The following is a 22,233-nucleotide window of genomic DNA, read 5'->3' as shown; positions in this document are numbered from 1 at the left end:
ACTTTGGCTGGAGCCAGTTGGGGTGATCAGCTCGACGCTGTCGCGCCACTGACTGACCCAGAGGAAGACGAGGCCGCACTTCCAGGTTTCAGTACTCTTGCTAATGCCGAGTCCGAATCTGAAATGGAGTCCATCAGTCTCGACGACGACGAGCTGGACTGCGGGCCTTATGCCATCCAGTTGGTTGCAAAGCCCTCGGTGACGGATGACACCAGCCGCTGCGGTTCCCCAAACCCGACTGCAACAGACCTGCATGATGTCTGCAGAAGGGCAGCAAAGAAGCTGGGCATCGAGTGGCCGGAAACCCTCACCGAAACTACCACATCTCGATATGAGGGGAAGCGGCTTCCGAGAGCCAAATCTTCCGGCAGACAGCTGTTGCCGGTCTTTCCCAAGTGCCTCGAGGAAGCAACCCGGTCCTGGAGCAATCCTCTCACCGCCAAGAACCCCGCCCTGGGAGGGTCGGCGCTGGACTGGACGGGCATGGAGGCCGGCGGTTTTTCACATCTGCCTCCCGTAGAACCTCTGCTGGCATCTCACCTGCACCCATCGCAAAAGTCAGCCTTGACAGCGGCAGGACCCACCCTTCCCTTCAAAGCTGACTCTTTTCAGTCCACTCTGAATGAGAAAAGCTACAAGGCGGTGGCTGCATCTGTTAAAGCCTTAAACGCTTCGTCTCTTCTCCTCGCTTACCAAGCGGAATTACAGGAGCAGATGACTGGCACACCGATGGCCGATTTGTGGGATGAGTTGTGCGTGGTGACAGACCTATGCCTGCGTCTCCACAGAAGTGCTGTCCAAGCATCCGGGAGAGCCATGGCCCTGATGGTCACTCAGGAGAGAGCTAGATGCCTGAACCTGTCTAGCCTGTCTCAGAGGGAAAAGAACCAGCTCCTCGACACCCCCGTGGACCCGAAGAGCTTATTCGGACCCACTGTGGCAGCCATGCAAAAACGCTGTGAGGAAAAGAAGAGGGAAGGTGAAGCGCTAAAGCTGTGTCTACCCAGGAAAGCGCAGCCTCCTTCCCCTCCAGCACCCCGTGTGCCGTTCGCTCAAGCGGCGGCTCAACCGGCCTACCGCATCCCCAAACGCCAGCCTCAGCCGCAGTCAGCGGACCGTGGGAAAAAAACCGAGTTCAAAGGTGCTTGGGGAAGGAAGCCATTCGCTCCCCCGACAACGCCGGGAAACCAAGCGACCCCTTCCGCTACTGTGAGCGCAAAGAAAAAGAGGCGCGCTACCTAGGGAGCCGTCATTGGGGTGGGAGAGCAGGATCTGCCAGACACCTGCACCCCCCCTACCAGGACACATCCTGTCCCAGTTCGAGTTCAGAACGCCACATTCAAGGCAACTCAAATGGCCTGCAGAGCCGACGTTGGAGCTCATCGTTCAGAGCCGACCGAAGCGGAGGAGGATCAAAGCCACCGAGAGCTCAGTGGAGCCGCAGCTGTGGCCAGAAAACACACACCAGTGCACAAACACACGCCAGTGTCTAAAAACACGACCTTCCCCCTTCACAACATGTTCAATAAAGTTGTTTTCTGGCACGCATCCAGGCCTGGAGCCGAGGGCACAGCCACAACAAAAAAACATGAAAAATATGTTAAAAATAACACAAGGACAGGACATGGCCATGCAGCTGCACATGAGGCCACAAGGGGGAGCTCTCGCTCCAGCTTTGGCACAGCTGCACATGAGGCCTCAAGGGGGAGCTCTCACCCTACCTCTAACACAGCAGGCTGTTTTTTCTGTGGAAGAAGCAGACCTGGGACGAGCGCAGCTGGCAGTTGTAGCGGAACAGCAGATCCCTCAGCCGGTGTTGCGCAGTGTTTACACGGAAGCACCTTTAGGCCCACTGGCAAACAACACTCAGCTGTGGCGAGCGTGTGGAGCGTCAGATTGGGTGATAAAGACTGTATCCAAGGGATACAGGCTCCAATTTGTGACAGCCCCACCCCGTTTCAAGGGCATAGTACAGTCATACGCCCGGGGAGAGTCCGCTCGCGTCCTGCAAGAGGAAATAATTTCCCTGCAGCACAAAAGAGCTGTCCGGCTGGTACTGCAGGAGCAAAGCAGAGACGGGTTTTACTCCAGATACTTTCTCGTGCCGAAAAGGGGCGGGGGTCTGTGACCGATATTGGATCTGCGGGCTCTGAACACATATCTGAGACGGTATTCGTTCAGGATGCTAACACACGCAGCTCTGATAAAGTTTGTGCGTCAAGGAGACTGGTTTGTCTCCATAGACTTGAAAGACGCATATTTCCATATCCCTATATACCCCCCTCACAGAAAATACCTCAGATTTGCGTTTCAGGGAGAGATATACGAGTACCTGGTACTTCCTTTTGGCCTCTCACTGAGCCCACGTGTGTTCATGAAATGCACCGAGGCAGCCATCGCGCCTCTGAGGGAAAGGGGGATGCGTCTGGCGACGTATATAGACGATTGGCTGATTGCAGCTCACTCTTTAGAGGAGCTCAGGACGCATGCCGAGATGCTTACTTTACATCTGACAGCTCTGGGATTCACAATAAACTGGGAAAAGAGCATTTTAACCCCAGTACAAACAATCACCTTCATTGGCCTGTCCCTGAATTCAGTCGAGTTCAGAGCGCGCCTCTCAGCGGAACGAGTAAAAGCCTTTCAGGCTTGTCTGGCACTCTTTCGCAGAGGCACACAGGTGAAATTCAGGTTATGCCTCAGACTGCTGGGTCTGATGACGTCTGCGCTGGCGGTCATCACACTCGGCCGTCTACACATGCGCCCTTTTCAAAGGTGGGTGGCGTCACTCAGCTTGAGCCCCACACGCCATGCTCACCGCAGCGTCCTGGTTTCTCTAATATGTGCACGCGCGCTGAGCCCGTGGAAGCGTCCCGGTTTTCTCAACACCGGCGTTACCATGGGAACCATCCTGACGAGGAAGGTAATTACCACAGATGCCTCGCTGACAGGCTGGGGAGCCACTCACGAGGGGATGATGGTAAACGGTGTTTGGAGTCCACAAACACAGACAGCTCACATAAATTGTCTGGAACTCCTGGCCATGATGCTGGCACTGAGACACTTTCTGCCCTTTATCAAAGGGCACCATGTTTTGGTCAGAACGGACAACACAACAGTGGTTGCTTACATCAACAGACAGGGGGGTGTGCGCTCACGTCATTTACACGAGCTGGCATACAGACTGATAATCTGGACCAGCTCACACTTGTTGTCGCTAAGAGCAACTCACGTGCCAGGGGTAATGAACAGAGGCGCGGATCTGCTGTCAAGAGGCAATCCCCGCTACAAAGAGTGGAAACTCCACAGCGAGGTGATGTCCCAGATATGGAAGAGGTACGGCCGAGCGGAGGTCGATCTCTTCGCATCAGGGGAAAATGCTCAGTGTCTGATGTTTTTCTCACTGACAGAGCAACAAGCTCCGCTTGGGCTGGATGCTCTAGCGCACAAATGGCCGCCGGTCCTACTGTACGCCTTTCCCCCGCTGGAACTGATCATTCCTACTCTCGCCAGGGTGCGAGAGGGGAAACACTCACTCATTCTGATAGCTCCCTGCTGGCCAGGGAAACATTGGCTAGCGGAGATTTTTCAGATGCTACACGGTGAGCCATGGCGGCTTCCCCTCCGCAGAGATCTCCCGACGCAGGTACGTGGAGAAATATTTCATCCGCATCCAGAGCGCATGGCCCTATGGGCCTGGCCTATGAGGGGTTAAATCTGGCTGCCAGTGGGCTTCCCCGGAGCGTTATTGACACAATTCAAAATGCAAGGGCCGTTTCCACGCGTAACGTGTATGAGGGTAAATGGCAGGCATTCGTGGGTTGGTGCGCAAAACCTATGGTGAGCGTAAAGCAAAGCACTGTGTCGGATGTTTTAACTTTTCTGCAGGCACTGTTGGATAAAGGCTTGGCTTTTTCCACTGTGAAGGTGTACCTGGCTGCTATTTCAGCCTGTCACGTTGGCTTTGGTGACAAAACAGTGGGGCAGCACCCCCTGGTGTGTCAATTCATGAAAGGTGCACGACGACTCCGTCCAGTGTCGAGGAGCCTCACTCCTTCATGGGATTTACCTATGGTACTCGATGCGTTGTCACGTGCACCGTTCGAACCGTTGCGGCAGGTTGAGCTCAAAGTGCTTTCCTTTAAAACGGTCTTATTGATTGCTCTGGTTTCTGCTAAGCGTGTGAGTGACATTCAAGCGCTCTCAGTTAACCCGTCCTTCATGCAGTTTTTGGGTGAGTCAAGGGTTTTACTGAAACCTAATCCTGCCTTTATACCTAAGGTTGCTACGGCTCTGCCATGCCGTGCCCTTGAATTAATGGCTTTCTACCCACCACCATTCTCCTCTCAGGAGCATGAACGACTGCATACACTCTGCCCAGTATATGTGAAAAGAACAAATCAGAGCAGCTGTTTGTGTCGTGGGCTTCATCACATAAAGGAAAGCCTCTCACAAAGCAACGTCTTTCACATTGGGTAGTGGGGGCTATTATTATGGCTTATGAGAGCAGAGGCCTTGCACCCCCTGCAGGTCTGTGGGCTCATTCCACTCGTGGTGTGGCATCATCCTGGGCATTGTTCCAGGGTATACCTGTGGAGGAAATATGTGAGGCTGCCAACTGGGCGACCCCTCACACCTTCACTAGGTTCTATAAACTGGATGTCACCAGGCCCACACTGGCTCACACGGTGCTGGGTGTGGGTTCCACATTGCCATGAATACAAGATGCAATCTGTTGGTCTTCGAGTGAGCTTATCTGACAATACGGGAGCAGTAATATCCCATAGTGAGATACCGAAATGAATGTTGAAAGAGAACTTTAGGTTAAGGATTTAACCCCGGTTCTCTGAAACATGAGTGAGGTATCTCACCAGATCACCCTCCTTGCAGGGAGCGAGGAAGAGGTGTGCTTATTAAACTGAAGATCACCTACGTGACGTCGACTTTTATACTGGGAGGAAGTCCCTCCCATGGGAGCGGACGTCACTTCCGCCTGCCAGTCAAGACTGGCGTAATGTAATAGAGCTTCTGGGGGACAGGCGCTGGAGGCGTGTCCCATAGTGAGATACCTCACTCATGTTTCAGAGAACCGGGGTTAAATCCTTAACCTAAAGTTTTCACATTTCAGACTATTCGGGTGGAGCTTTACTATGGGGTGCCGTAAAGTGCTGCTCTGACCAGCTCCACATCGAGGGGTTGTCAGTTGCTGCCATTTAACCATGCACCGCCTTAGAGCGTTGCGATTGTCAGACCTCCTACAAGTTATTTGCAAAACTACAAATACGAGGAGGAATTGTCTCTTTATTCATCCAGCATGTTGTCTGATTACAAAATCAACAACTACCTTCCAGCGACGGACGTTTATCCATACGGATCATTTCCGTAATAAAATGTAAGTACTTTTGTTTAATGCCGCAACTCTACCTGTTTTATTTACTTCTTATCTGTTGATATAGTTTCAAAAATAACCTGACAGTTAGCCGAAATCTATCGTTCATTTGTTATAAAAAATCTAATTTATAAATTACAGTTACATTTAAAATGCAATTAGTTTTCAGTAAAAAAAAACTGAAAATGAAAATACTCAGTATGCTTTTTTTTTCTGTTTTTCATTTGTTTATTTATTTATTTGTCTTGGTATTGCAATGCACAAAACTGCTGAGAATCTATCCTAATTCAATTGTATAATGATTATAAAATGACAATAAAGGTAATTCTATTCTATTTTATTCTATTTAAAGCCATGGAAAAATGATTGCCTTTCTTATCTCAAGCCTTTACTTTTTATCTCAGGAGCATGCACTCCATATCTCCCAGTTCTGGAGTGGAAAACATGCTTTTCTACACCATCACGGAAGGAAGAGACCAAGTGCCCATTTCATTCTTTAATGCTGTAAATATAGCTTTTCTTTGCCTATTAAGCATTCAGTGATTCAATATGCCCTGTAGAAACTGGTGAAATTGAATTCCACAAATGCTATAATATGTTTTTTATAAAATTATCTGCAGAGACAGTGAGGTTGAGTCTGATTTGATATTTGTAGGCCCTGAAAAAAACTGGCCTTCAGCCCTCAGACCCTCGGCTCAGAGAGTGCATGGAGAAGCTGCGGCAGGCTGTGAAGGACTCGGTTGGTGAGGTGATGATGGACAGAGACCTTTTTCACAGGTGATTATTTAACTGTATTTTATTCACAAACCTAAAGGCAAAATTAGATCCATATAATCCCAGATCATGTTGAAAAAACAAAATGCATTTGCGCAACATAAATAGTTAAAATTACGTCTAATTCACAAGGACAGGAAAAGTCAGTAATCAGACAGTCAAGCTGCTCTCCCACCTAAGCTACAGCTGTCCTCATCTATGTGATAATTATATTGAGAAGTCTGTGGTTGTGGTCCCCATTCACAAGAAGGGGTGACCACAAACTTCCCAAATACCCTTGGCAGGGCAACCCTCTCTGCCAGTCCAAAGGCACTATGCCCAACCGCCTTGTGATGTTGAAGAGGCATGTCAGCCATGAGAGCCCCATAACATCCACAGACCTCAGGTACTCAGGGCAGATCTCATCGACCCGCAAAGTCTTGCCATCATGGAGCTTTTTGACCACCTACAGGTCCTTCTCAAAATATTAGCATATTGTGATAAAGTTCATTATTTTTCATAATGTCATGATGAAAATTTAACATTCATATATTTTAGATTCATTGCACACTAACTGAAATATTTCAGGTCTTTTATTGTCTTAATACGGATGATTTTGGCATACAGCTCATGAAAACCCAAAATTCCTATCTCACAAAATTAGCATATCATTAAAAGGGTCTCTAAACGAGCTATGAACCTGAATCAACGAGTTAACTCTAAACACCTGCAAAGGATTCCTGAGGCCTTTAAAACTCCCAGCCTGGTTCATCACTCAAAACCCCAATCATGGGTAAGACTGCCGACCTGACTGCTGTCCAGAAGGCCACTATTGACACCCTCAAGCAAGAGGGTAAGACACAGAAAGACATTTCTGAACGAATAGGCTGTTCCCAGAGTGCTGTATCAAGGCACCTCAGTGGGAAGTCTGTGGGAAGGAAAAAGTGTGGCAGAAAACGCTGCACAACGAGAAGAGGTGACCGGACCCTGAGGAAGATTGTGGAGAAGGGCCGATTCCAGACCTTGGGGGACCTGCGGAAGCAGTGGACTGAGTCTGGAGTAGAAACATCCAGAGCCACCGTGCACAGGCGTGTGCAGGAAATGGGCTATAGGTGCCGCATTCCCCAGGTCAAGCCACTTTTGAACCAGAAACAGCGGCAGAAGCGCCTGACCTGGGCTACAGAGAAGCAGCACTGGACTGTTGCTCAGTGGTCCAAAGTACTTTTTTCGGATGAAAGCAAATTCTGCATGTCATTCGGAAATCAAGGTGCCAGAGTCTGGAGGAAGACTGGGGAGAAGGAAATGCCAAAATGCCAGAAGTCCAGTGTCAAGTACCCACAGTCAGTGATGGTCTGGGGTGCCGTGTCAGCTGCTGGTGTTGGTCCACTGTGTTTTATCAAGGGCAGGGTCAATGCAGCTAGCTATCAGGAGATTTTGGAGCACTTCATGCTTCCATCTGCTGAAAAGCTTTATGGAGATGAAGATTTCATTTTTCAGCACGACCTGGCACCTGCTCACAGTGCCAAAACCACTGGTAAATGGTTTACTGACCATGGTATCACTGTGCTCAATTGGCCTGCCAACTCTCCTGACCTGAACCCCATAGAGAATCTGTGGGATATTGTGAAGAGAACGTTGAGAGACTCAAGACCCAACACTCTGGATGAGCTAAAGGCCGCTATCGCATCCTGGGCCTCCATAAGACCTCAGCAGTGCCACAGGCTGATTGCCTCCATGCCACGCCGCATTGAAGCAGTCATTTCTGCAAAAGGATTCCCGACCAAGTATTGAGTGCATAACTGTACATGATTATTTGAAGGTTGACGTTTTTTGTATTAAAAACACTTTTCTTTTATTGGTCGGATGAAATATGCTAATTTTGTGAGATAGGAATTTTGGGTTTTCATGAGCTGTATGCCAAAATCATCCGTATTAAGACAATAAAAGACCTGAAATATTTCAGTTAGTGTGCAATGACTCTAAAATATAGGAATGTTAAATTTTCATCATGACATTATGGAAAATAATGAACTTTATCACAATATGCTAATATTTTGAGAAGGACCTGTATATGACTTTGGCCTGGTTGATGAATCAGTTCAAGTCTGAGTCCTCAGTCTCTGCTACCACCATGGAAGGTGTGAAAGCAGGGTTTAGGAGATCCTTGAACTACTCCTTCCACCTGATAATGTCAGCAGCTCCTCACACCAACTGTAAACAGTCTTGGCAAATCCTTCTCTTTGGCCTCACGGAACTCCTCCCAGGCACGAGTTTTTACCTCTGCTACCACCTGAGCCATGGCACGCTTGGTCTCATTGTACCCGTGCACTTCCTCAGGAGTCCCACAAGCCAACCAGGCCTGATAGGACCACTTATTCAGCTTGATGGCATCCTTTACAGACTGTGTCCACCACCTGGTTCAGGGATTACTGCTACGACTTTACGGCCACAGCCACGGGTGGCCTTATCGACAATAGAGGTTAAAAACATGGTCCACTCTGACTCTATGTCCCTATCCTCCCCTGGGATCTGGGAAAAGCTCTCCCAGAGGTAGACAATGAATATTTCCATAACCAAGGGCTCCAGACATTCCCAAGAGACACTTAAGCTTGGGCCTGCCAATTCTGTCTGGCCTTTATCTTTTTCAGCAGATCCAACTCACCATTAGGTCGTGATTGATGGACAGCTCAGCACTGCTGCTCAGCCCATAGGCCAAAACAACAATCAGAGACCTCTCCCCGACCCAAAGGCGCAGGCATGTGACCCTCTCTTCCACCAGGGTAAACCCCAATACGAGACAACTGAGCTTGGGGGGTGACAGGTAAACCCACCCCGACCCGCACATTCTACCTGCAGCCCACTGCAGAGTGGAAGCTGGATTACAGAGCCCACAATGTGCGTGGTGGTGAGCCCGAATATTTCTAGCCAATATCTCTTGACCTCTCGCACAAGCTCGGGCTCCTTCCCCTCCAACAAGGGGACATTCCATGTACCTAGAGCCAGTCTAAGCATGTGGTGATCAGGTCTTTGAGGTCTCCGCTGTTGCCCACCTCCCAATCCTCTTCGCACTGGTCCCCCATGGGGATGGCCTCATTTGGGCTTGGCCTAGCTGTGTTCCGGGTAACGTCACGTGCCTTGATTTACTGGTCGTCAAGACAGCTTCTGAACTGCTCATTGTCTGACATGTAAACCAAAGCCTCTTTGCCATTTAAGCCCTGCACAACATAGCTTCTGGGATCATATATATATATATATATATATATATAGACTGTATATAGATATTTTTCGGCCATGCATTTATTTTCATTGCTGTTCTCTACAGCTCTTCATATTGGGCATTATCCCAGCACTAACAGCCTTGTGGTGTTTTGTTTCCATTCATCACTAGGCTGCTGAAGCCATGAGACCAGATTATTATTAGTCTGACCTTCAAACAATAATCCATTTTTCCATTTTAATACAAGGACAATGGTACCTGTAATTGTCTTTCTGCTTAGGGAATAGTACCATAAGAATATTTATGCCATATGATTTCATATCTCACTTGCCCCTTTCATTCTCCCTTCTACCTCACTGAGGTGCATTTGTAAGCCCATTTGCAAAATGCTTTGCTATCCTCCCCCTTTAGACAAGTTGAATTCTCAGGTTTGTTCTATATAAAATGCGAGTAAATTTGCAGTTTCCTAACAAGAGGTTGACATGATAATTACTGCTTGTGTTGTTATGCTTTGTCATGTTTAGAAAACCCCATATGTTGAATATAATTAGAATTTTTTGTCCTGATTGTTAGTTTTGCATTGCATATTAGATAAATAAGCCCAAGTAGATTCTAAAACATGATAATAGTTTTGTCTGATTAACTCCGTTGTTGGACCTAACCCCCAACACTGTGATGTGTTTTACTTTTAGATGTGTGGGTGGCAACATTGTTCTGCTGATCCACGCCTTCCGAAAAATGTTTATCATCCCTGAGTTTGATGTGTTTGCACAAAAAATCAATGAACTCTACAAGATAGCGCAAGTCCAAAGTGATGGGAAGGTAATCTTGTTTTTTGTTAGACTTTTTATTACATCAAAACTTTAATGATGATGTTTAATACTGTTAAACCGTTACAGTGTCAATTTTTGACATCTTAAATATAACATTTAAAATTTTTAGTCATTTTAGTAATTCCTAAAAATAATCATATGAGGCTTGTGCATCATAAGCTGGGTTATCTTTAATTTCCATCCTTTTTTCCCTTTTTCTTTTAAATTGTGGCTTCAGGTTGCCGACTATATCCCCCAGCTGGCCAAGTTCAGCCCAAAACTTTGGGGTGTGTCTTTATGTACAGTTGATGGCCAGAGGTAGGATTTACATTTTCTTTAGCTAACCATTTAATACTTAGACAACAAAATGTAATTTAAAGGAAGGACTTCAGGTGTAACTAAAACATTAGTTCAGCAGGACAGAGTTCAGGTTGAACATTTATATGCCTAGAAAGATTTGTTTGTTAAGGTGTTTGAGATGTTAAGCGATCATATTGTGAAAGACAATAAAAACATGTGTAAAGATGATTAAGAGAACGTTCCTTAAAGAAACTGAAAACCATAAACTTGTGTAAATGAGCTCAAATAACTACAGGGTTTGGACAATGAAACTGAAACACCTGTCATTTTAGTGTGGGAGGTTTCATGGCTAAATTGGACCAGCCTGGTAGCCAGTCTTCATTGATTGCACATTGCACCAGTAAGAGCAGAGTGTGAAGGTTCAATTAGCAGGGTAAGAGCACAGTTTTGCTCAAAATATTGAAATGCACACAACATTATGGGTGACATACCAGAGTTCAAAAGAGGACAAATTGTTGGTGCACGTCTTGCTGGCGCATCTGTGACCAAGACAGCAAGTCTTTGTGATGTATCAAGAGCCACGGTATCCAGGGTAATGTCAGCATACCACCAAGAAGGACGAACCACATCCAACAAGATTAACTGTGGACGCAAGAGGAAGCTGTCTGAAAGGGATGTTCGGGTGCTAACCTGGATTGTATCCCAAAAACATAAAACCACAGCTGCCCAAATCACGACAGAATTAAATGTGCACCTCAACTTTCCTGTTTTCACCGGAACTGTCCAGCAGGAGCTCCACAGGGTCAATATACACGGCCGGGCTGCTGTATCCAAACCTTTGGTCACTCATGCCAATGCCAAACGTCGGTTTCAATGGTGCAAGGATCGCAAATCATGGGCTGTGGACAATGTGAAACATGTATTGTTCTCTGATGAGTCCACCTTTACTGTTTTCCCCACATCTGGGAGAGTTACGGTGTGGAGAAGCCCCAAAGAAGCGTACCACCCAGACAGTTGCATGCCCAGAATGAAGCATGGGGGTGGATCAGTGATGACATTCCCTTGGCCCAATACTTGTGCTAGATGGGCGTGTCAATGCCAAGGACTACCGAACCATTCTTGAGGACCATGTGCATCCAATGGTTCAAACATTGTATCCTGAAGGCGGTGCCGTGTATCAGGATGACAATGCACCAATACACACAGCAAGACTGGTGAAAGATTGTTTTGATGAACATGAAAGTGAAGTTGAACATCTCCCATGGCCTGCACAGTCACCAGATCTAAATATTATTGAGCCACTTTGGGGTGTTTTGGAGGAGCGAGTCAGGAAACGTTTTCCTCCACCTGTATTACGTAGTGACCTGGCCTCTATCCTGCAAGAAGAATGGCTTAAAATCCCTCTGACCACTGTGCAGGACTTGTATATGTCATTCCCAAGACGAATTGATGCTGTATTCACCGCAAAAGGAGGCCCTACACCATACTAATAAATTATTGTGGTCTAAAACCAGGTGTTTCAGTTTCATTGTCCAACCCCTGTAGATGCACATCATGCAGTCATTTGGATTAGGATTTGATTTGAACAGTCCTAGTCATAGGTGTAATACAATCAAAAACTACAGAAAAAGCTCCATAAATGTCCAGTATTATCTAATTAAGTATTTTGTTCTACACAGTGAGTCAGTCCCAAACATTGTTACTCAAAACGTTTTTTCCCTGTAGTCTTTATTTGTGTTTTCCATCTTCTTTCTTCAGGCATTCTGTAGGTGACACGAAGCAGCCTTTCTGCCTGCAGTCATGTGTGCAGCCTCTGCAGTATGCCATCGCTGTCCACGAGTCTGGAACAGAAAATGTTCACAGCTATGTCGGCATGGAGCCCAGCGGACTAAAGTTCAATGTGCTCTCTCTTGACGAGGAAGGTATGTAACAGGTTATCACCATCTTGTCTCACTACTAAAACCTTCATCACACCTTCATCACTCAGTCTGTGATAATGCTGTACAATGTTTTTAAATTAAGCTTAAGTAGTTTAAGTTGGAGGTTTAATTAATTTACAGTATATTTCCAGGTAAAGTCCAAACTCCTCTTTAACTTTGTATTTATCTCATTTTACTCCCTTGTAGATAAGCCTCACAACCCCATGGTAAATGCAGGAGCCATTTTGATCAGCTCTCTTATCAAGGTAAACAGATTGACCTCTCTGTTGTCACATTCGGGTCATGTACAAACAATAAATCTGCGTATGTCTAGTAAAAGTGAATGATGAAAGCATATATACTACCTGATATTGCTGCTTTGGAGTAACATGAGAAAACAAAAAAAAAAGCATATTATTTATTGAAATTTAGCAATAGGTAATATTTAACCCTGCAGATCACTGAGTCAGCTTTAGTGTTGATGCGTTTTATAACTATGTTAAACATCTTAATGTACAGTCTTTATCTAGATGATTTTCATTAGTTTCTTAATGACTAATCTTAGAAATTTAAAATCAAAAACCTAAAAAATGTATGTCTTTTCTTTAGTCAATATCTGTCTGAGCTATTACCTACGGCTGAGCTATCACTGCTTATCTGTTTTTGGTTGTCCTAAGCGATAGCAGGATACTAAATTATGCAATCGGTAATACCTTCATGAAACTGCTCACACTGTGTTATTTGTAGCATGCCACAAATAAACTTACTGTTACAATAAAGGTTTTTCTTTATTTTCAGCCTCTCTCAAATAAGGCAGAAAAGTTTGATTATGTAAGTAGTGCGCTTCAGATTTTCTTGTCTTATGAAACCATTACTGTAAAATCGTGGACCCATGGTTGTTGTAAGTGTACTGATGTGAAGAAGTTTTGTTCTTTTTGTTTTCCAGTGTATGGAGTTTGTGAAAAAGATGGCTGGCCAAGAATATGTTGGATTTAGCAATGCCACGTGAGTGCATGTCAGAGTTAGACACACTAATAAACTCAGAGAAGGTATGCAATGAAGACACAAGCGAGTCAAAGTTATCTTTGGCTGGCCAGGGAGAGACAGTTCATTCTCTCAGAGGAGCTGCCCTGTGTCACAGCCTTTTATTAAAGAAAGGGGAAAAAAACAGTCATGTTACAGCATCGTAGGTGTGGCTACACACAGTTTCACAAATACAAGTCCTACTGAATAAAACTGGTTCTGGCCAGGTACTGATACAGCACACACGTCCACATCTGGCATTCAAAGACACATAGATGCTCTAACCACTTGTATCAAAGTTCACCAAACTAAATACATGAAAATGTCTTTTAATGGTAAATCATAAAGATAAAGAATCTTTTTGAACTAAGCAATGATAATTCATGTACAAATCTTCAGTGCATCATACCTTAAAAGGCCATTTTGTATGGTGCAATAGTTACTTGTTTGGAATTATTACATTTCCACTTCTTCAATGCGTTACTAATAATCCATTATTGAGCTTAGCTCTCTTTCTCAGGTTTCAGTCAGAAAAGGAAACTGGTGACAGAAATTTCGCTATTGGATACTACATGAAAGAAAAGAAGGTCTGCTAAAACACATTGCAGTCTTTTTTTCTGCTGCATTTGTTTTGCTGGTGTTCCTTTCAATTTGACATTTTATGTTTAACTGCTATGTAAAATGACATTGTTAAGCTGACGTTCTTCTGATTCTCATATTTTATTCACCAGTGTTTTCCCCCAGGAGCTGACATGATTGATTCCCTCGATTTCTACTTCCAGGTAAACTGCTTCGATTTTATCAGACAGATAAAATCTGCCATTTTGATTTAAGATTGCTAAACTTAAACTTAAAAAAAAAATAATAAGTTAATTTATTTGCAACTTCAATGATTCTTTTCTCGCCAGCTTTGCTCCATAGAGGTGACCTGTGAATCGGGAAGTGTCTTAGCTGCCACTCTGGCCAACGGAGGGATCTGTCCAATCACAGGCGATCAAGTCCTGAGTGCTGAGGCAGTGCGAAACACCTTGAGCCTCATGCATTCCTGTGGCATGTACGACTTCTCTGGCCAGATGGCTTTTCATGTGAGTATGAGTGAACATATTATAGCTGTAATTATGTTCTTCTGTTCACCTGAAGCATTCTTGATCTTATCTTCCAGGTGGGCTTGCCAGCTAAATCTGGAGTGTCTGGCGCAATACTGCTGGTGGTCCCTAACGTAATGGGAGTGATGTGTTGGTCCCCACCTTTGGACAGAGTTGGGAACAGTGTCCGGGGCATACACTTCTGTCAGGCAAGAACAAAGACATTTGTATTTAGGGTTCCTGTTTGAAAAATTCAGAAGTTTGATTTAAATATTTTCCACTTCTGGATTAAAAAATGTATTTCCAGACTTTATTCCTGCCTGAATAATCATCACTCTATTAACCCATCTATTTAAGTCTGGGGTTTTTTAAGGGTTCTTTATTTCACTGCTAAATATTTCTGTAATTTTGATGTAAACTTTGATATTTATACTTTAAAATTTGGGAAGAAATTGAATGAAAAGGCTGGTAATTTGAGTCTGGTGAAAAATGTAATCCTGACATAAACAATGTGTAGGAACCCTGTGTAATGTTTCTGATCATTCAATAATTGTTTCCATGTTGTTCTGGCTTGGATGGGTTAGCAGACTGATTTTTAAACTAGTCTCTAGAAGTTTAACATTTTTGTGTTGCTGAGTTTCTCCAAATGTTTACTTGTGCTATATCCACACCAACCATTTTGTGCAAAAATCTTACTTCATTGTCGAGAACATAGAAGAACAACTAGTGTTTTCCTGCTTTCTGTCTGCCCTTTAGAATGATGCAGAATAAACAATTTTTTTCCTTTATCTTTTTTCTGATTTTTCTATGACATAATATTATCCAATGTTTACTTTTACCAATTTTAAAATATGCTATCATGTTAAAGAAATAGAATATCTTAAAGATGTTTTGTCACACTGACTGAGGTTTGAACTGATTAGATATTTTTAGTCAAAGGCCAGAATTCTTTACCTCTGAAATGATATATTTGGCCATACTTCAAGAATTTCTTAACTGTTCATCACAAAGATTTGTCATAAAGGATAAGATAGATAAATCAAATGTATTGATTTCTTTGACCCGAAGACTATATAAAGCAATTAATGTGTAACGTTTCGATCTTCTGCATCTTTAGGAACTTGTTTCACAATTCAATTTCCACAATTATGACAACCTGAGGCACTTTGTAAAGAAGCAAGACCCCCGTCGGCAGGTTGGAGATGACAGGGTAGGCTGCTCTTGTTCTGTGTTGTGTCATATACTGTATGTGTTTACATTTATCACTTTCTGTTTATGCATCTTTAATGTATTTGCAGAACAAGTCTGTTTTCAACTTAATGTTTGCTGCCTTCAGTGGGGATGTGTCAGCGCTGAGAAGGTACAAGAAGCTTTGGTTACTTGTATGGCAATAAAAAGATTTTTGTTAAAATCTGGTCTGAGTAATAACACAAAAAATATAAATAACAAACTGAAACAAGGGGAAACCCTATTTAGGTTTATAAACATAAACTGTTGCTTAGTATAGGAATCACCTAGTTTTAAAGTCTATGATACGCATTATTTTAGAAAGCATGAAACATAGCATAGTCTTAAAAAGTCTTAAGAAGTAAATGCATTATTTATGTTTCTCCCCCAAAAAAGGTATTTTTTTAAAAGATGTGTCATGTTTATATGTCTGAGCTACTTTATTCTAGATTTGGAAAAAATATATATATTGCACTGAAATAATCTTCATCTCTGCAAAATTCCCTAAAGGGACACTTTTTTTTTTTTGCTTGTGCCCCTGTGCTTGTTCGGACACTTTCTCCACTTGCTCTCTGTTTGTTTGCATTCTTTTACTCTCAACTCCTTATCTCTAAGCCAAAAACTTCAGAAAAGTTGGATTAAACTACTTTAAATCAATGACGCTCAAGGATTTTTAGCAGATTTTTTTCAACACTTTTTTATTTTAACCGCTTTTGCGAGAAGGACCAGACAATATTAAAAGAAACTGCATTTTTCATGGCAACGCAAGCCGATGAGCACAAGATGCCTCACTTTTTCGCAGATGACTGTGACAAACTTCACCAGAAAATAGCTGTGATGGAAATGAAAATTCATCTGCTTGAAGTGAATGTACAGTTAAATGCTGGGTATGGAAATGAAATGACCCAACCGCTGATTCAAAATACTGATAAGACTGACAGACAGCTAACTAGCACCATCAAGAAACAGAATGCTGATATAATTGCGAATAAACTGACCAACAGTACTCCCTCGGCCCATAGCCAAGGGATAAATACCTTCTTTCAGCTCTGGGAAGACGGCTAACAAAAAACATTGTCATTGCAGAGAAATGTCTCTTCAACGCCTGAACAAAGGAGAAAACATCTGCGGACTGTGGTCACAACAAAAGATAGGAGTGAAGCAACTGAAAACACGTGAATTCTACTAGAAAACCTGTTTGCCCCTCTTTGTATAAGACTCTTGACTTTCCAAAGGAAAGCTCATCTTCAAACATTAGCGGGAGCTATAAGACCAGATTGCACTCTAAATGATTTCCTCCTAAACGGGGTTAGGTACAGCCAGCCACCAGGCCACAAACCCTAATAATGGGTAATGGAACCATCAGTGAGATTAAACGCTTTGTCAGCAAGAAAAACACCAAATTACTTAGTTTGGTCAATAACATGGTGTCTGATATCTCTTAGAAAATATTGATGACCACCAATAAGCATCCAACAGTGAAAAACCACATCACACACACACACACACACACACACACACACACACACACACACAGGAGCCCTTGATTTTGAAAGAGAAATCTTGAAAGAGGATTTCATTCATTTGCTGAACAAACTTTTCCAAAGACGGTGACAGTGAAACCATAGCCAAAGATCCCAGCAGGGACACAGGGGACGTGACCACTTTGCTCTTAATGAAGAAATTTTACATTTAGATATAAAGATAAAACACTGAGAAATGTTTTTTTGAAAAAACAAAATATATATATATATATATATACAACGTTTTTACAAAAATGGAAACACAAAGTTGAAATAGTACAAAAATTAATGGCCTCAGTCTGGGCACTCTGACTGTTAGGTGTTCACCAGAGCGACAGCCTGAGGAAATAAACTGCCTCCTTGGTGGCTGGAGTTTGCAAATAATGCTTTGTAGCTGTGAACTGTAGGTAAAAGGCTAAACAACTTGTGTCCAGAGTGTGTGGGGTCTGCAGAGATTTTACCTGCCCTTTTCCTGACCCTGGACCTGTACAAGTACTAGATAGGGGGAAGGTTAGCCCTAATGATCCTCCCTGCAGACTTGATTGTTAATTTGTCATGTTTTGTGGATGAGCCAGAGCACACAGTGATGGATGTGCATAGGACTTTATGTGCAAAGATGGGATAATGGCAGTGTAGAAGATGACCTGCAGCTCCTGTGGGAAATTGTACTCGTGAGTTGCGGTACTATCTACTGGACCTTCTTTCGAACAGTGTCTGTGTGTGAGGACAATCTCAGGTGCCAAGAAAGGGTTGTTCTGTCATGAATTTTCAGGTTGTTGCAGACCAAAACACAGACATGAGCTTGCAGGCCGCATGTTGAATATAAGGGTTTGATGTCACAGTTTCAGCAAGTTCATTTAGGTCAGAGATTGAAGCTTTAAAGACACTCCAATCTGTGCACTTAAAGCAGACCTCCTTACTGTCCCAACCACAGGATTAGAAGTTTTAATTTCTGCCTTTAGGTTGGAATGAGATGAAGCAAGTCCCAAAGCAGCCCTGGTGACAGCCTGATATACATCTTTTAAAGCTATTTTACAATGATCCAGTGTGTTGTTATCTTTGTTGGCACACCTAAAGCTTTTAGAGAAATGTCTTTGTCTTTCGAATTTTATAAACACAGACCAATGTATGATTTTCTTTGTTAGTGAGTTGTTCACCAACACTGTTGTAGCTGTGCAAATAAAACATTTGCCTTTATATAAATCACAAATTATTTTGGAATTTAGGATTCAAATCAATAATTCAAGTTAAGTTCAAGAAACAGTTCTGTTCTTTAGTATCACAAAGAAACTCTTAACTTGGGCTCAAAAACCAATCCCTTGGTTATGCTTTCTCTTTATTTCGGAGTGATCCCAAATATTTTCCCACTGATATTCATGATAATCCCACAGGGTTGTAGATTGTACTTTCATTCTCATGTTTATTGTATTTATTGTTTATCAGACACAACTAGTGAGCTGCCAAAATGGCTTATGTTGCAGATTTGCCCTCTCATCTATGGACATGGACCTGAAAGACTGTGACTCCAGAACAGCACTACACATTGCTGCAGCAGAGGGTGAGCTCCTCCATCATATCTCATTTCACCAGCTATTTTTGGAAACAAAATGTTCAGCTGTCTGGTATTCATCACCCTGTCTTTGCATCTAGGTTGATGAATACCAGTTTGCAGCTCATGGTAATAGAAAGGCACCTTAGTCAACATGTGTAAATAGTCACTATCTGACAAATGTTTATTTGGTATTTGTCAGGCAGTTTTAAAATTTGTTCAGCAACAATTAAAAATTGTCTGGAAGTTTTTTTCTCATCAAAACTTTGACTTGGGCCCACAACTACGGAGCCCAAGAGGGGACATGTGGGAATTTTTTTTCTTTTGCGTCCCCACGCAATACTTTTGTGTTCCCACGCAATAGTCTTTGCGTTATCTCGCAATACTCTGTGGGATAGTTCGGAACAAACACTACCCCCGTTTTTGAGATTTATTGAGTTTTATTTTGAAATTGGCCTTAAATAAAATGATCTTCAATCAGACTAAAATACAGTTTTTATCCACAAGCTGTCAAACTACTGAACTCTGGACAAATCCACATCTGTGACACTGTATTTGCTTATTGCTGCTGCATGATGTGTACTTTTTTTTTTGCATGCCATTAGTGCTTTTGTTTTTATCGTGATTTGAACGGTTCTTCTTATCTTAAGCATTTAATCGCATTGTTGACTGCATGTTAACCTGCATATGACAAATAAACCATACAAATGCCATATCAGTGTTGTTTGTTTTGTGAGCAGTTTGTCATCTGTGCTGCTGTTCCAAAATGCACAGCTTTCTCAAGGTGATTAACAACTTTTGCGAGCGAACGCAAAAGTATTGCATGGGGACGCAAAAGAAAGATATATTCCCCCATGTCCCCTCGCGGCCTCCGTACACAACCCCTCTAAATGTAAACTGCTGGTTTTTGGTTTCCTGAAACTGAACTCAATTTTTACCTCAGTTTTTCATCTCAAATTATTTTCTGGGTATGTGACTGAAGGATAACTACTGATTAAATTTTTACTGCTTATGCTCATGGCTGCAATTTGTCCAAAGTAAGTTTATTTTTACTTATTTTTAGACTGTGTTTAATGGCCAACTTTCACTATCTCTGGGTCCAACTGTACATAAATAAATAAATTACCTCATAAACTCTTGTAAAAAAATTTTTTTTTACAAGTCACATAAATAAGAAATTTGTTTTAGTGATAAACATAAGGTTTCCAATTGTTTTCTTTCCTAACAAATTAAAAAGGTAAAGCTCTTCACTCCTAAATCGGATTTTAAACTACTTATCTGTGAAAGCTTTTTTGCAGGTACATCGCAAACATTATGATGTTGTGAAAAAGTCAATATTCTTTGTCACTCATTTCAGAATGTGAGATTTATATGTTATACAGATTCATTACACTTAGAGCAAAATATGTCCAGCCTTCATTTCTTGTAAGGCTTACAGATAATGCAAACCCAAACATTACTGTTCCAGAAAATTTGAATATTCTAAAAGCTTCAAATACTGGAAACTCATGGTGTCATACCCTAATCAGTTAATTAACTTAAAATATCTACAAAGGTTTCTAGAGCCTTTTAATTGTCTCTCTGTCTGGGTTAGTAGGCTACACAATCATGGGAAGACAGAAGGTATGGACAACCTCACACCCTCCACCAGGAGGGTAAGTCACAAAAGGTAATTGCGAAAGAATCTGGTTGTTCTCAAAGGGCTGTATCCAAGCGTATTCACAGAAAGGTCAGTGGAAGGAAAAAGTGTGCTATGAAAAGGTGCAACAGGAATGATCACATTTTTGAAAGGATTGTCAGTTTGCGGGAGCTTCACAAAGAGTGGACTGAGGCTGGGGTCAACTCACCAAGAGCCACTATGCACAGATACATCCTCATACACATGGACAGCAACAGTCGAGTATCAAAGCAACATGGGCTTCAATTATACCTCAGCAGAACCACAGGCTGATCACCTCCATGCCAAGCTGCATTAATGCATTAATACAAAAGGAGCCCCAACAAAGTATTGAGTGCAGAAATATTATCATACTTTACAGAAGCCTGGCATGTCTGTTTTAAATATTCTTTTCTTATTGATCTTATGTAACATTCAAATTTTCTGAGACATTGAATTTGGGGTTTTTAATTTTCTGTAAGCCATAATCATTAAAATTACAAGAAATTGTGAATTTTGAAATATTTGACTCCATGTGTAATAAATCAATATAACACATGTTTCACTTTCTGAAATGAGCGAGAAAAAATACTGAACTTTTCAAGATATTCTAATTTTGTGAGATGTACCTGTAATGAATCTTTCACACATAAACAACTTATGTATGTTATGTTTGCTTTCTTTCTCCCTGAAAGTCAGTGTATTTACCAATCCATTTCCATATGTGGTTTCATTATACTGTAAAATACAAGAAATACTTACTGTTAAATTCTTTCTTTTCTGCTGCAAACAAAGTCTATTCTGATTTTTTGTTTTTTTAATGACTTAACTGGCCCTGGTTAAAAAGTGTAATCTTTTCTTCCTGTTTGTTCTCAGGTCACAAAGATGTTGTAAAGTTCCTCACCGAAACCTGCAAAGTTGATCCATTTGTGCAAGACAGGTCAGACCTTGGCATCTTGAATCCTTAACTTTGTTTGTCCTTATTCTTATTGTCATAGAGGCTATCAAACATTCTTTCAAATCTCCTATCTATTGGCATCATTCTCCTACATAGTTTTTTAAAATTTGTCTGCACATGTGCAGGTGGGGGAATATTCCAGTTGATGATGCCAAGCAGTTTGGGCATGAAGAAGTCATGAGGATGCTCATAGAATACCAGCAAGACTGGAAGCAGCAGGAAAGGCAGGGTGGTGAGCCCGAACATCCCCAAAAACTGGATACCATTGAGGGCATGGTGTGATATTTTTAAAGCAGAACGGTATCATGTCAGAACGATTGTGAAAGTTTATTGTTAAACTTGAACTAAGTGCTAAACTAAAGAAATTCTGACTACATGAATGTAATTGAACTATGCATACTGTAGCAAATATATAAAGGGTGTAGGCTGTTGTATTTGTACTTCCTCAAAATACGTCAAGTAAAAAAGTTAAGGGCAATATCAAATTAGTGCTGCTGTATTTTTGTAATGAGTCTGGCTGCAATGTTTGTATCTTAGATTTTTATTTAAAACTAAGACTTTCTGTATGATTTTTAAACATATAATATGTTATTAAAGTGCTTTTACTGGCTTTAAACTTTGTATTTATATAATTATCTTTTTCTTTTATGGCCCTTCGGATGCTGTTAATTATAACTGTAAAGTTACCTAAAGAGAATTAGTAATTTTTCTACACAATCCTAATGCTTCCTTGATAGAGGATTTATTCTTAGCTCTCAATGTTCACAGGGGATGTGAATAGTAAGACTTTGGTTTAACTGCTTATGAAAAAATAAAAAGGG

General features: G+C 42.3%; 1 protein-coding gene and 1 pseudogene across 1 annotated transcript; both read left to right on the top strand.

Moving 5' to 3' along the window:
- Positions 1–945: 945 nt before the first annotated feature.
- On the top strand, positions 946–3,715 carry LOC124857559 (annotated as a pseudogene).
- A 1,287-nt stretch (positions 3,716–5,002) lies between these two features.
- gls2b (glutaminase 2b (liver, mitochondrial)) lies at positions 5,003–22,033 on the top strand. The gene is made up of 18 exons (XM_047347780.1): positions 5,003–5,392; positions 5,794–5,893; positions 6,045–6,166; positions 10,052–10,181; positions 10,410–10,489; positions 12,230–12,393; positions 12,598–12,656; positions 13,189–13,221; positions 13,337–13,395; positions 13,934–14,000; positions 14,145–14,195; positions 14,322–14,498; positions 14,576–14,707; positions 15,616–15,708; positions 15,797–15,858; positions 18,730–18,806; positions 21,331–21,394; positions 21,538–22,033. The coding sequence occupies exons 1-18, from the start codon at positions 5,220–5,222 to the stop codon at positions 21,692–21,694; spliced, it is 1,800 nt and encodes a 599-aa protein (XP_047203736.1). The 5' UTR covers positions 5,003–5,219; the 3' UTR covers positions 21,695–22,033.
- Positions 22,034–22,233: the final 200 nt, after the last annotated feature.

Source organism: Girardinichthys multiradiatus, chromosome 20, assembly GCF_021462225.1.
Source record: "Girardinichthys multiradiatus isolate DD_20200921_A chromosome 20, DD_fGirMul_XY1, whole genome shotgun sequence".
NCBI lineage: Eukaryota > Metazoa > Chordata > Actinopteri > Cyprinodontiformes > Goodeidae > Girardinichthys > Girardinichthys multiradiatus.
This window is presented reverse-complemented; position numbering and strand designations above follow the sequence as displayed.